Source organism: Camellia sinensis, chromosome 6 (genome assembly GCF_055761805.1).
Source record: "Camellia sinensis isolate YWXY chromosome 6, ASM5576180v1, whole genome shotgun sequence".
Taxonomy (NCBI): Eukaryota; Viridiplantae; Streptophyta; class Magnoliopsida; order Ericales; family Theaceae; genus Camellia; species Camellia sinensis.
This window is the reverse complement of record NC_138966.1, coordinates 162,896,510-162,909,581: the sequence shown is the minus strand read 5'-3', so window position 1 is coordinate 162,909,581 and position 13,072 is coordinate 162,896,510. Positions and strand designations below refer to the sequence as shown.

The 13,072-nt window shown below is 37.1% G+C and overlaps 1 protein-coding gene across 4 annotated transcripts; it reads left to right on the top strand.

The window, feature by feature from the left end:
- Positions 1-252: 252 nt before the first annotated feature.
- On the top strand, positions 253-11,621 carry LOC145788829 (E3 ubiquitin-protein ligase PRT1-like). 4 transcript variants are annotated; one of them, XM_082875245.1, is made up of 7 exons: positions 253-532; positions 6,851-6,879; positions 6,957-7,136; positions 9,100-9,459; positions 9,549-9,749; positions 10,137-10,264; positions 11,086-11,621. In XM_082875245.1, exons 1-7 carry the CDS (start codon positions 453-455, stop codon positions 11,359-11,361), a joined length of 1,254 nt encoding a protein of 417 aa, XP_082731371.1. In that variant the 5' UTR covers positions 253-452; the 3' UTR covers positions 11,362-11,621. The 4 variants fall into 4 exon arrangements, with proteins under 4 accessions (XP_082731371.1, XP_082731374.1, XP_082731372.1 ...); XM_082875246.1 differs by having other exon boundaries at positions 289-532; positions 10,143-10,264; XM_082875248.1 differs by lacking the exon at positions 6,851-6,879 and having other exon boundaries at positions 285-532; positions 10,143-10,264.
- The last annotated feature ends 1,451 nt before the right edge of the window (positions 11,622-13,072 follow it).

Here is a 13,072-nt window from a genome sequence, read left to right as displayed (position 1 = left end):
AAGTCACCCTAAACATACTAGTTTTTTTTACCTCATATTTTAACTAAAAAATCAAAAAGTTACTAAAATAACATATTCCCAAACAAGGCCTATTACTTTACCCCTTTTAATTAAAAAATAAATAAATAAATAGATTTTTTTTTTTAAAAAAAAAAAAAAACTGCACATGAAACAAATAAAGTGAAATTTGAACAAAAAAAACAATAACCAAGAGATAGAGGATCTAAAAAGAAATTGAATTGGGTTTGGGCTGCAAAAACGGGTTGGATTGGATTGGGTTTCGAGGCCACCGCCAAGAATATAGCAAACCTTACCTTCGTTCTCCTCCCCATCGATGACGTGAATGCCAAACCAAACCAAACCCTCTCTCTCTCTCTCTCTCTCTCTCTCTCTCTCTCTCTCTATATATATATATATATATATAATTTTTACATCGAGATAACAATATAGAAATGAACAATCAGCTGGAAAATGCGGCTGTTGTTGAAGCCGAAGAGGAAATTCTTGATGAGTTTCAGTGTTGCGTTTGCCTGTAAGTCCTATTCTTTCTCTCTCTCTCTCTCTCTCTATATATACGTGCATATGTTTGTTTTCCTAATTTATATTCTCAAATTCAATGCTTTTGGTTTAGATATTCATTTTTCCTATATATAGCCATCGATGCCTTGCTTATCTTGTTTATTTTCACATTTGAGCTGTGAAATCACTGGTTTCAATGCATCCTGGGGATTTTGTTCGAAATTTTGTGAATAAGTTAGGTTTCCCTTGGCATCGTTGCCATTTTAGTGTATTAATGCTATGATCTTTCAAGGGAAAGAGAAAGAAATTGTAAATCTTTGATTACAAATTTTATCAGAAATTGTACTCAATTCAATATTTAAAATTTTGCATTTTGTTACTACAAATTTATACAGGTATATATATATATATATATATATGTCTTGATTTTAGGATAAGAAATTTGTGTGTACAAGGCAAACACAAATTGATACAGGATTTAGAAGCAACACTCTACATCATCGGTTGTGACTCTTTTCAACTTTTGATCTTAATAGTGTTGAATTCACCCATGTGTGAAAGGGGTGATCATCCAAGTCAAGTTTGGTTGGCAACAATGGGAAGGCAACCAACCAAAGTCCACCTTGGCGGCCACCAACCATCTTGAAGAGTCAAGGATGGAGGCTGCCCAAAGGCTCTCCCACCTACTCCCTCACCTATAAATGGAGGTTGAGAGGAGAGGCCAAAGAGTGAGTAAGTGAGTGAGGAAGAAAACCGTGAACCAAAGAGTGCGAGAGATGTGAGGCGGAGAGACCGTCTCTCTCGGTGTGAGCGAGGGAGACGGGTGAGTGGCTGAGTGAGGAGAGTGTGAGCTCCTCCTCTATTGTAATCTTTCTGTAATCTCCTCATTGGTATAGTGATAACCGGTTACTCTCCCGTGGACGTAGGCATTGGGCCGAACCACGTAAAATATTGTGTCTCCTTGTGTGTGGGTGTGTTTTTCTGCTTGCAATGATTTCTATAAGGTCTTGGGCGGGATCCCAGATCCCAACAAGTGGTATCAGAGCCTCGTCGGTGGCGTTTCGGAACAAAAACAGCGTGGTGTTCGAAACTGCCCAGAAATCAAGTTGCTCGAAATCAGGTTTTGAGCATACCAGGAGCAAGGGCTCGAGAAGAGGAGTCCAACCATATAAAGCAGACACCCAGAGGAGTTGGCACGCGCCCCCACGCGCCGCCTGAAAAAGGCGCGTGAGGCCCAGTCTCGGCACGCGCCCCACGCGCCGTGAAGGCAGACGGCGCGTCGGCCCAGTCGCATGCACGCGCCCCACGCGCGGATGAAGGAAGAAGACGAGTGGGAGAGGCGCGTGTAAGGCACGCGCGTGCCACGTCAGCAGCCACGTCATCTGCCACGTCATCCGCAGGAGGAAGAATCCTGTGTTTCGCGGCTACGGTGCAGCCGCAGATCTGAGGCGTACAAAATGTTTTGGCTAGATCGAAGCCATTTGGAGTCCGTTTTTGGTGATCCAATAGTGGTTTCCGACTATTTGGAGTATTCCGGACACATCCGTACGGTCAGATTTTGGAGACGGAGTTTCTGTAAAAAGAAGGCAGATTAGAGTGGCAGACAGCGTTAGAGACAGTGGATGGAATATTTCGTTGGTACACGGAATATTCCTTGAACTTCTGAAAATTACAATTTGGCCCAGAATTTTCAGAAAATTGTGGTGTGGCCCAGTTTTCGGGGAAAGTTTTCAGTGAGGTCCCTGGAAGTGCAGCGAAGGTTGGTTCTAGCTAAACGGACCGCTCCGGACGCAACCGCGAGGACAGAATAGTGAAATTCTGAACGGCTTGGAAAGATTGTCAAAACATGGGTGTTTGTCATCTTCAATACTCGAAGGAAGGTTGCCGGATATTGTGGAACGCTGCGGATTCACTGAAGATGTTAGAATGGGCAGATTCTGACCAGATTGGACAACCAGATACAGATTGAGATAGATCATTGAAGACCAGAGGAGATCAGGCTTGATCAAATGGCAGATCGAGGGAGATCAGGATTGGTCAGGGGCGATCAGAGGATTGCAGACATGATTATCTCAAGATCAAAGGTCTAGGAAAGTTCTGTCAAAAAGACACTGTCTAAGGAGACTGGTTCTTAAGTGGGACCGGTTGTGACCCCACCAGTCTTTCCTGGGAACTTTCCTGGTTGTTGAGGTGATCGGAGGATCTGGTTCAATCAAAAGAGAAGACCATTCATCGACGGATAGATGATTTGGCAACCAGTACAGGCTCAGGGAAATACTGTGGCTGTTGGAGCTACTGTATACGAGAAGGTACTAATGGTATGTGGACATGTAGAACAATAGTTGCAGAGGAGCATACTAAGCGCAGAAGTACAATTGCAGACGTGCAACAGTGCAAGGGTACGCTAGAGTGTCGTACAGAGGCGCGAGAAAAGTGTGCAGCAGCGGGTTGTTGACAGTTCACAGGAACTTCCAGACAGAGAAATTGAGACAGGTAAAACGCAAGAGTGCGTGCCAAGGAGTGGCAAGTCTTATTTCTCTATGGTTGTTTCTTTAGTTCCATGGCAGCAGATGATAGAGTTGATGCAGATCTCTCAAGCAAGCTTGACGCAGGGAGACCAGAAGCCATGGGTGCGAGCACTATGCACGGAGTTGCATAGTGGTAACTTGTACAGACCGGTGGAAGTTGTCTTGACAGAAGGGCTAACTGTCAAACATCAGTACGGACAAGTGAGACAGAACCGAACATCAGGGATTGCAGCACAGACAACAAGCGTATGTGGAAACGCCAGGAGGTTGTTCAGAAGTGCAGAAGGGCAAAGGCTGGTTGTTCAGAAATAAGCTCCGAGCAAGGAAACTTGAGGATGTTGATGTGTCAAACTCTGAAGTTTTCTAGTTGCTCCAGTGTTCATCATGCAAGGAGTTGCATGATAGTCAAGGGCATCCAAGCAGGGGGTGCAGGACATCCAATCAGGGGGTGTCGGATATCTTGGTTGCGCAAGTTCAAGGATAGCAGGTATAGACATCCGAGACAGGAAGCATGGAAGAGATCTGTGGGAGATAGGAGCAGTGGCTCTCTCCAAATCAGAGAGTGGTGTGAGTTGAGTTGAGGATGTCGGATTCCCTCCTCCTCTTGTATCTTTGGTGTTTTATCTCTAGCTTCAGGGGATGCAGCGTCTCAGTGAAGAGATGCAGACTATGTTGAATTTGGGCGTGACAAGATTAGCAGCAGTGTGTGCAGTGGATCACCTCACATGGGTTGAGGGGGTGATTTGTTGAATTCACCCATGTGTGAAAGGGGTGATCATCCAAGTCAAGTTTGGTTGGCAACAATGGGAAGGCAACCAACCAAAGTCCACCTTGGCGGCCACCAACCATCTTGAAGAGTCAAGGATGGAGGCTGCCCAAAGGCTCTCCCACCTACTCCCTCACCTATAAATGGAGGTTGAGAGGAGAGGCCAAAGAGTGAGTAAGTGAGTGAGGAAGAAAACCGTGAACCAAAGAGTGCGAGAGATGTGAGGCGGAGAGACCGTCTCTCTCGGTGTGAGCGAGGGAGACGGGTGAGTGGCTGAGTGAGGAGAGTGTGAGCTCCTCCTCTATTGTAATCTTTCTGTAATCTCCTCATTGGTATAGTGATAACCGGTTACTCTCCCGTGGACGTAGGCATTGGGCCGAACCACGTAAAATATTGTGTCTCCTTGTGTGTAGGTGTGTTTTTCTGCTTGCAATGATTTCTATAAGGTCTTGGGCGGGATCCCAGATCCCAACAAATAGATACAGCACTTGAGTCGTCTTTTGACTATTAATTTTATTACTTGATAGAGTATGTAGCTTGCTTGTATATATCTTTTATTATGGGAACTATCAGATGTCTCTTGCCACTTGAATATCTCATTGAGATGAACAAATCATTCCAAGTAAAAACAGGATTAGATCTCAAAATTTCACTTCTGAAGTTCTATTGTAGTGTTCTAAAGTAGGGAAACTTTTCTGAAATGCACTGGAAATAGCACCAAAAAAACTTGAAAGCACACGGAAGCATAAAGTAGAGATTTATTAGATAGTGGATATAAGAAAAGTAATTGTTCAATTGGATATTGCCTGCTCATTGCTCCACTTGAGGAGAGTAGAATGGAGTTGAGGAGTAAATACAATTGGAAATAAGCCCTGAAAATAATACAAACCATTATTTTACATTACAAAACAAGTATCAAACAGCCTACAATTGACTTTGGCATTGGATTATTATAGTTAAGTACAACATTGACCAAAGGAATGAACTGTGTAATATACATGAAGTAAACATCCTAAGTGGCGCAAACACAGATACGTGACACAACACAACGTGACATGAACACACCGACATGTCAATTTTTAAAAAATGGAAGACAACATGCTTGGGAACATGTTTAAAATGTATATTTTTATAAATTTAACATTAACATTTGCAAATTTAAATATTTGAATAATTAATTCAAAGGTAACGAACAATATGTGACATAATAGTAATTAAATTAAAAAGTGATATATTTTATAACTTAAATATCAAGATAACATTCTTGTATTAATTGCATGCTAAAGAGTGCAAAATAATTACATAACATTATAATATCAAGATGTATTTGCCTTATAAATGTTGCAAAACATATTTAGAGTGCATAAATTGTGTTCCGAAGAATGCATAACATTGTTATTATGAAGAGATTAATCACATAGGATATGTTTAGATTAGAGAGTTCAAGAAGTGTTCAATTTTATGAATTTAATTTTTTTAAATTAAAATACGTTGAAAAGTCTTGGGACACCTTTGAGGAGGCTTCAAGGAGTGTTGGTGTTTAACCAACTAGGCCTAGCCTAGTTGGCCACCATGATTCTCCTAAGGGCTTAGTTCCTAAGAGAGAGGTCATGGGGTTAACTATTCTTAAGAGAAAGTTGAATTAAGAAGACAAACACTTGGTACTTTGCAAGGGTGGGGAGATTAACTCCCATGTGTACTAATCTAACAACTAACAATTAACTTTCGCTGATCAAAAAAAAAAAAAAGGAGCGTTGGTGTTTAACACGGATGTTTGACATGAAACCCTTCCTCCATAGAAGTGTCGGTGTTTCTAAGGTTGGGAGCGCCTATAAGAGCATGTATATATTTTATATCTTATGTATTAAATATATTAATATATTATAACAATTTTTTCCCTTGCTTAGTAGTAATATATGTCTTAAAAAATGAATAAAATATTAGAGATTGATGTCAATTACAAATTGTCTTTGTTAAGTATAAATAAATATTAAATATAAAGTATAAAATTAAGTTTGGGTTGTTGCTTTTCTGTTGTTTCTTTGAGATATATATGTTTGAGATGTTATATCTTAGTTGGGAGTGAGTTTCTTACACACACGTGTGTAACATCGTCTGTAATTAGCATAACAAAATGTCCAAATTTTTTGTACTTCATGTTGCAAAAGTTTGTAAGTTATGATTTTTCTTTAAAGCTAATTTGTAAAAAAATTGCATTTTCTGTGATTGAAATGAGTGCAAATTTTATGATAAAGTCTCACATTTAATGGTAGGATATGTACCCATACATGACTACATATCAAATTATGTTTTTATACATATATAGCATGTACATATATATATATATATATATATAACTAAGATGAGAGTAGTTTTTGATGTGACAAATTTTTTTTTTTTCAAAATTTTATGTCTCCTTAAATTAGAGGGAAACTTCAATTTGCAATAATGCATTTTTGAAAAGTGTGTTTAGTTTTCTGAATAACCAAACAAGTATTCTAAATTTTCAAAAAACTGAGTTTGAAAAACAACAACCAAACAAAGTGAATATTTCTTTTCTCTAAAATGGAAAACGTGACACTACCTTTGGTTACAATCAACAACATGGATGGGAAATTTTTTACTTACGTTTCAACCATTTTTTTCTTTGTTACAATGGAGGCGTGTGAAATTTGTTTTTCACCCATGTTTTGTTGCAGTTCATTTAAATGGAAATGTTTCTACAATCTTGATGGAAACAAAAGAAAGTTTTGATCCTTGCCTGATTTAGCAATTAGGAAAATGATTTATTGTCTTACAAACAATATTGTCATTTCAAGAAAACCTAAATTCATTCATATACCAAGAAACATGGTGAAGTATCCTATTTTTTTCCAATTGCCCCACCTTAGGTGTTACTTACTTCAATAACCATAGACAACACAATGGGGCCATTGAAATTCAAAGGGACATCCAGATGCACACTAACTGAACCTATATTGTTATCTTTTATTCTGGGGAATAATTTGTTTGATGGCAATTTCCTTTTGGTCTGCAGGGATCTCCTCTACAAGCCTGTTGTGTTGCGTAAGAAGGCATTACAATGACTACAAATCAGTTGTTATTCCTTCTTTAATTTTAAAGTACAATTCCCATGTTTGCAGGCTGTGGCCACATTTCTTGCTTCTGGTGTGTCTTCAGAACCATGGATTCTTGTCTGGTGTCACACTGTCCAGTTTGTCGGCATCCATACAATCATTTCCCTAGTATCTGTCAATTACTGCACTCCTTGCTTTTGAAGTTATACCCAATAGCTTATAAAAGAAGGGAACAACAAGTGATAGGTGTGTTGTGAACGTTTGGTTTTTATGCTTATCAAATTATTTTGCATAAATGATTAGTTTCACTTATAAATGTGAAATATATGTCCATTTATGCTTTACAGGAATGGGAAATTGCCTACAATTGTGAATGCCAGAGATGTAAAAGTTTGTTCTATTTGCATAAAAAATCTATTATACTTTAAAGGAAAAAAATGTTTTTTTTTTTAATTAAAAAAAAAATCTTTTGTAGTATTTTAGTCTAAAAAGTTGTGTGGCGGGGTGCTTGACAGCAAAATAATTTGAACGTTTAGCCATTATGACTACATTTATAGCTGGAAAGTTGGTAATTGTGATCTTCATGGTATTTTAGTGACAGCTAGTTGCTGAGTATGTGAGTCATAGATGGCAGTTCAATTAGCCTCTGAAGGACCTTCTATATTAGGACCTTGGGACTAATGATATTAGACTTATAAACACTCCTATGGAAGCAAAGAAAGCAATTCATTTGCAGTAAATTTACAGTATCTGGGATAACAGATATCATGAGTACTTGTCAATACCCTTTATCTCGTAGTTGTTAAAGATGTTAGTAAATGCATGTATGCTTGAGTGCAGTGTTTTATTTATTTATTGTTTTTTTAAATACAATTATTGCCTGCTGCATTCAATGGAAAAGCAAAATATAGAATGAAAGTGGTGCTAAATTTTGGAACTTATTTTCTCAATTTTGAAACATATTCTAGTAAATTTTGTAGTTTAATGAACAGTAATAATTGAATTTATAGAACAAGAAATGATTGTGTTCACGGACTGCACCAAGTGACACCAATTGCTTGCAAGCATCATGGTTCTATAAAACTCAACTGGTTGGCCTAGGCTTGAGGGTGTGCTCCCTTCAAGGTCTTAAGTTCGAAACCTCTTAGGTGCAAACAATTTCTTAGGGCCAATCTAAATAGGGCTTTTCCTTGGCTTTAATTGGGACCCCCACAAGTGGACGGTGGGATTGGTCCGCCAAATTAGTCAGTCCAATGTGCTGGATACCGAGTTATCAAAAAAAAAAAAATGATGGTTCTGCGTCCTTCTGCCAATTCTCCATTAAACCAAGGTGAGTTTGAACCTGGTTCTGTTCTTGGGTTGGAATAGGCAAGTTTTTTCCAAGTGAATACTTCTGTGGAATATTCACTAATAGATATATCAGAGATTGTAGGAAGATATTTTCGTATGTTTTTCACATTATTGTGTTCTGGATTATGTATGTTGTATAGCAATGTAACATGGATGTTGTTTTTGACTTGTGAGAAAACCTATGTAAAAATTGTTCTATTTTCCGTTTGACAGTTTTATATGATTAATGTGTCCATTTTATAATGCTTTCAGTACTAATTATGCATTTCATGATAACAACCGTTGTTGTAGCTTCTAAGTATTTTTTTTTTTTTTTTTTTTTTTTTGAATTGCTGTAGCTTGTAGGTTGATTTGTGGGAAAGTCATTCTTTCTTAGTGACCTGGTATTATCTGATTGCATTTGACAATTGTTTTGATTTGTAAGAAAATTTATGTTAAAGTTGATGTGATGTGATATATTTTATTTGACAGCTATATGTACATATGTACTCATTTTATAATGCTGTAGTTGCTAATTATGCTTCTCGTGATTACACCCGTCACTGTTCAAGTTTGTAGTAATTGATTTGTTTTGAAGTCATTCCCAATGATCCAGTAGTACTATCAAACTTTATTATAGTTAACAGTTGTTTTCACTTGTAGCAAAACCTATATAGAAACTGATGTGCTTTTTTTTTATTCGACCATTATTTATAATTAATGCATTTATTTTCTAAACCCTTCAGTTACTGATTATGCATCTTGTGTTAACCCTGTTGCTGTTCAAGCTCATACTCATTGATTTGTGTTAAATTCATTCTTTCTCAACGATCTGGTATTCTAACGCAATTTCTTATGTTTTCTTATTTCATTGTTTCAGAAGAAGAAAAGATATCAGATCAGTTCTCTCCCCAGCTTGATAATTGTTTATCTGGATCAGAACCTATCAAAGAGCCATATATCCACAGTGGTGTTCCCCCACATTCTACTACCAGTTCATGCAATAATGTTAGTTTAGGACCATGTTCTATAGTAGAAGGGGAATCAGAAAGTACTATTGCACCCATTCCTGCAAAATCAACTTTTGAAGCCACTAAAAATGTGCCCTTTGGACAAATTGGTATGCTGGGAGATAAATTCAATAAACAGCAAAATTCCAAGCTGGTGCTTATTGCTGATTTCCTATGTGCTATATGCAAGAAACTGCTCTATCAACCTGTAGTTCTTAATTGTGGCCATGGTAAACTTTACTTTAAATCGTCATTGTACACAGTTGAAGTCTGAAAAATTATGTAATGAAATGTCGGTCTGTTGTCTTCCTTTGTGCAGTATATTGTAAAACTTGTATCATCAGTCCTGACGACAAGGACCCCATGTGTCAAGTATGTCCAAGTGCACATCCAAATGGGAACCCAAAAGTTTGTTTGGTACTGAAGCATTTCTTGGAGGAGCAGTTCTCAGAACAATATGCATTAAGAAAGGAGGCTGCATCCAAACAGTCTGCTAGTCAGAATGGGAGTCCACCAACATGTATGTTTTAAGTTTTAGCTGCTTCTTTACATCGTATTTTTGTTGATCTTAGGATACTTCTAATTGCACAATATATATATATATTGATAACCAAGAACCGATCTAGGAAGGCCCCTTCCACCTAGCCCAATAGTGCAAACTTGAGATACATGTGACCACCCCTTAGCCTCACTTATCGGGCAAAGTAGGACTTCCGGACTCTAAACTAATTGCATAATATTTGGGAGATAATTGTACCGATGTCAACATGATATTTTACTTATTCCCCTGCCGATACTGATGGATTATTCAACAGTACTCCCTAGATTTTAGTTGCCCATTTATATTCCACGGTGTTATTTTTTGCATGATTAAACCTTGCTGCTGCTAATATGATCTATAAATTAGTGGCAGGTTCAACAAAAGCCCCGAAAAATGCTTCCTGGCTATCAACATTACCTACCACGGATTACCTATCAATGTTGTCTAGCCGAGGACCCAAGGTTCATTTCAGAATTGGTTGTGATTATTGTGGGGTAAGGCCTATTTTGTCTTGCTTGGTGGTTCTATAATTTGGAAGACAAATTAAATGCATGACTTTGGAAACCTGATAATCACTATGAATACCTTTTGCTAGCATGTCTTGTGGTGACTCTGTTATAAGGAGTTTTGTTCTTTCCGGCACTTGTCAAATGGAGCATATGTTAAGAAGAACATAGTAATTGCTGACTAAAACATTTTTTTTTTCTCCCTTTTGGGGCTTTTTCTTAATGGTGTACAATTGGATGACCATCACTAGTTGCTCACTAGAACTAAGACGTCCATTAGTGTATTTCATCGTTTCTTTCACAAACATGTTGCAAAGTCGCATATTTATTAATATCATTATGGTGGGAAGAACTTAGAATTGAATGCAAGACCACAAGCTGGAAAACTATATTGTTATATATTATCATCATGGTCATTTGACGTAAATTTGGACTGGATTGTCTTGCGATGACCAAGAGCATAGTAAAGAGTGGGGGGAATGAATGTCGTTCATGTAGGGTGATACTTGGTGGAAATATGCAATGGTGCATACTAGCACACCCATTCTCACTCCCACATACCCCTCTCTCACAGACACTGTGAATGAGAGTGAGAGTGGGTGTGTGCTTAGCTTTTCCCAAAAAGATGTCCAACTTGAAATTTGAAGTTCTTTACTTGGTCTTTAGGCACATGACCATTGACCATTGACCACACATCTATAGGTGCTAGATTGTGCAAGGCCCTCCAAATCAAATAAACGTGTAAATCTTCTCATTTTTTTCACTAAAAACCAGTAATCAGTAAAAATTTCCTTATCATTTTGATGCAGGTGTGTCCGATAATTGGGGAGCGTTACAAATGCAAAGACTGCAAGGAGAGAATTGGCTTTGACCTCTGTGAAGGCTGCTATAATAGTTCCTCCAAGCTTCCGGGCCGCTTTAATCAGCAGCACACACCAGATCACAAACTTGAGATTGTACCGCCAATGGACATAACTAATTTAATACATCTTGCGTTGGAGGTTGAACAGTCTGAAGAGGATATGGAAGAAATTCCTCCTGCTCCCATCTTGCCTGGTGATTCTCCCAGAGGATGGCTCGGCTGACCCCCCATTCTTAGATCAAGAATGTACCCACTCTTCAATCTAAAAGTATTGACAATAATCTAAAAACCGTTGACAAGTTCTTTACATACCCAACATTTTATACTTGTATGTTCAACGTTTTGCCATTTGATGGTTGCTTCGTACAACTCTTGTACAGCTTCATGTTTTGGTTTATATTTAGGAGTGGTTTGCGATGATCTAAATAAGTGTACTTTTTGACTTTTTATTAAATATGGGTTGGATATAGATTGGGTTTGAAATGATGTGGTAGAGAGGTGATGTGACTTAAATAAGATGATGTGACTTAAATAGGATAGTATTTTTTGACTTTTTTTAGTTATGACAAACAAGGCCTTAACGTTGTTCTTGCTTCATATTGTGTTTTGGTTTATATTTTAACAAGATGATGGCCAGTTGTCAAAATCTTTTGCATCTATGTTTTTTTTTTTTTTTTGGAACATTTGTTTCATAAAATGCCCATGCTGTTAATATACTTGAACTACTCATTAGAAAACATTGTTGCATTAAAGCCTAGGACCGCCTAGGCCATCTATGATGAAATGTGAATGTCATAATTTTTTATGACTGGAAAAACCCTTACGTGATGGATTTTCAAATAGACTAAGGGTTTGTTTGGAATGTGAGGTTGACTTTTTGACTATTTTAGTCTGAGATTAAAAAGTCTCGTTTGAGATAGATTTTTTGGCTTTCTTGATTTTTATGAGAAAAAAATGAAATGATTATAAATTGGATGTGATATTTTGTCTTATTAGGTTAAAAATATATTTTATCTTTTTGTAACTATTTTAGTCAAAATGTCTTTGGCTTTTTTATGCCAAACGAGCTCTAGAGATCAACAAAATAGATTTGAAGTTTTTATTTGTTACCTCTTCTTGACATTGAAGACGTTTTTACAGCCAACAAGTATGTTTGTGATCCACAGCACTTATGAACAGGAAAGTAGCAAATAGCAAAAACACTCTCTCTCTCTCTCTCTCACACACAGACACAGTTGAAAGGGAATTCCATATTCAAAAAGAGAAGGGAATTAAGTATTTCCCTCCCTACTGGCATGGATATATCAAGCAATCAAGTATGAGTAATGGAGTATATATCATACCAACCCGTGGAGGTGTAGTAACTCAAGTGTCTAAAGACCCTACTGCACAAAAGGCGACGAAAAAGATGTGTACGAATTATTTAAGGCAGAAGGGATTTAAACCGAACCAATTCTTGTAGCTGTGAGTGTAGCATTACAATAATTGGCTCAACCCTAATCGAGTTGCATTTCTCGATCACTAGATAAATGATATATCAAAAGCCTGATGATCATAGGTTTTTCAAAACAAATACTTCAAGAGATTTCGGTTAAACAAAAAGGGGATTTGTGCTTTCCTCTTAAAGAAATTAACCATATATAAATTGAATCTAATTTGAGATTTAAAAAAAGAGTACAAATAAAAATTATTTATTTGTAATTAAAAAATATTGAAATAGCAAATATGAATGAAATTTTTAGCTATGTATAATTGGACAAACTTTAATATAAAATAAAATAAAATTGAAAAACTTATAGGAAGACATGTATTTTTATTTTATCATAAATATAATTTTTGTAATTTATTGTACTTTTTCTATTTTTGCCAATTAGATTATGACATATATTTCTTATTAAGAATTTGATATATATAATTAATGATATAACAACTGC

Coding starts and splice junctions, on each gene's coding strand:
- LOC145788829 (XM_082875245.1), top strand. CDS start 453: ATGAACAATCAGCTGGAAAATGCGGCTGTTGTTGAAGCCGAAGAGGAA. Junction 7,137..9,099: donor AAGGGAACAACAAGTGATAG/GTGTGTTGTGAA, acceptor TCATTGTTTCAG/AAGAAGAAAAGATATCAGAT. Junction 9,750..10,136: donor GAATGGGAGTCCACCAACAT/GTATGTTTTAAG, acceptor TCTATAAATTAG/TGGCAGGTTCAACAAAAGCC.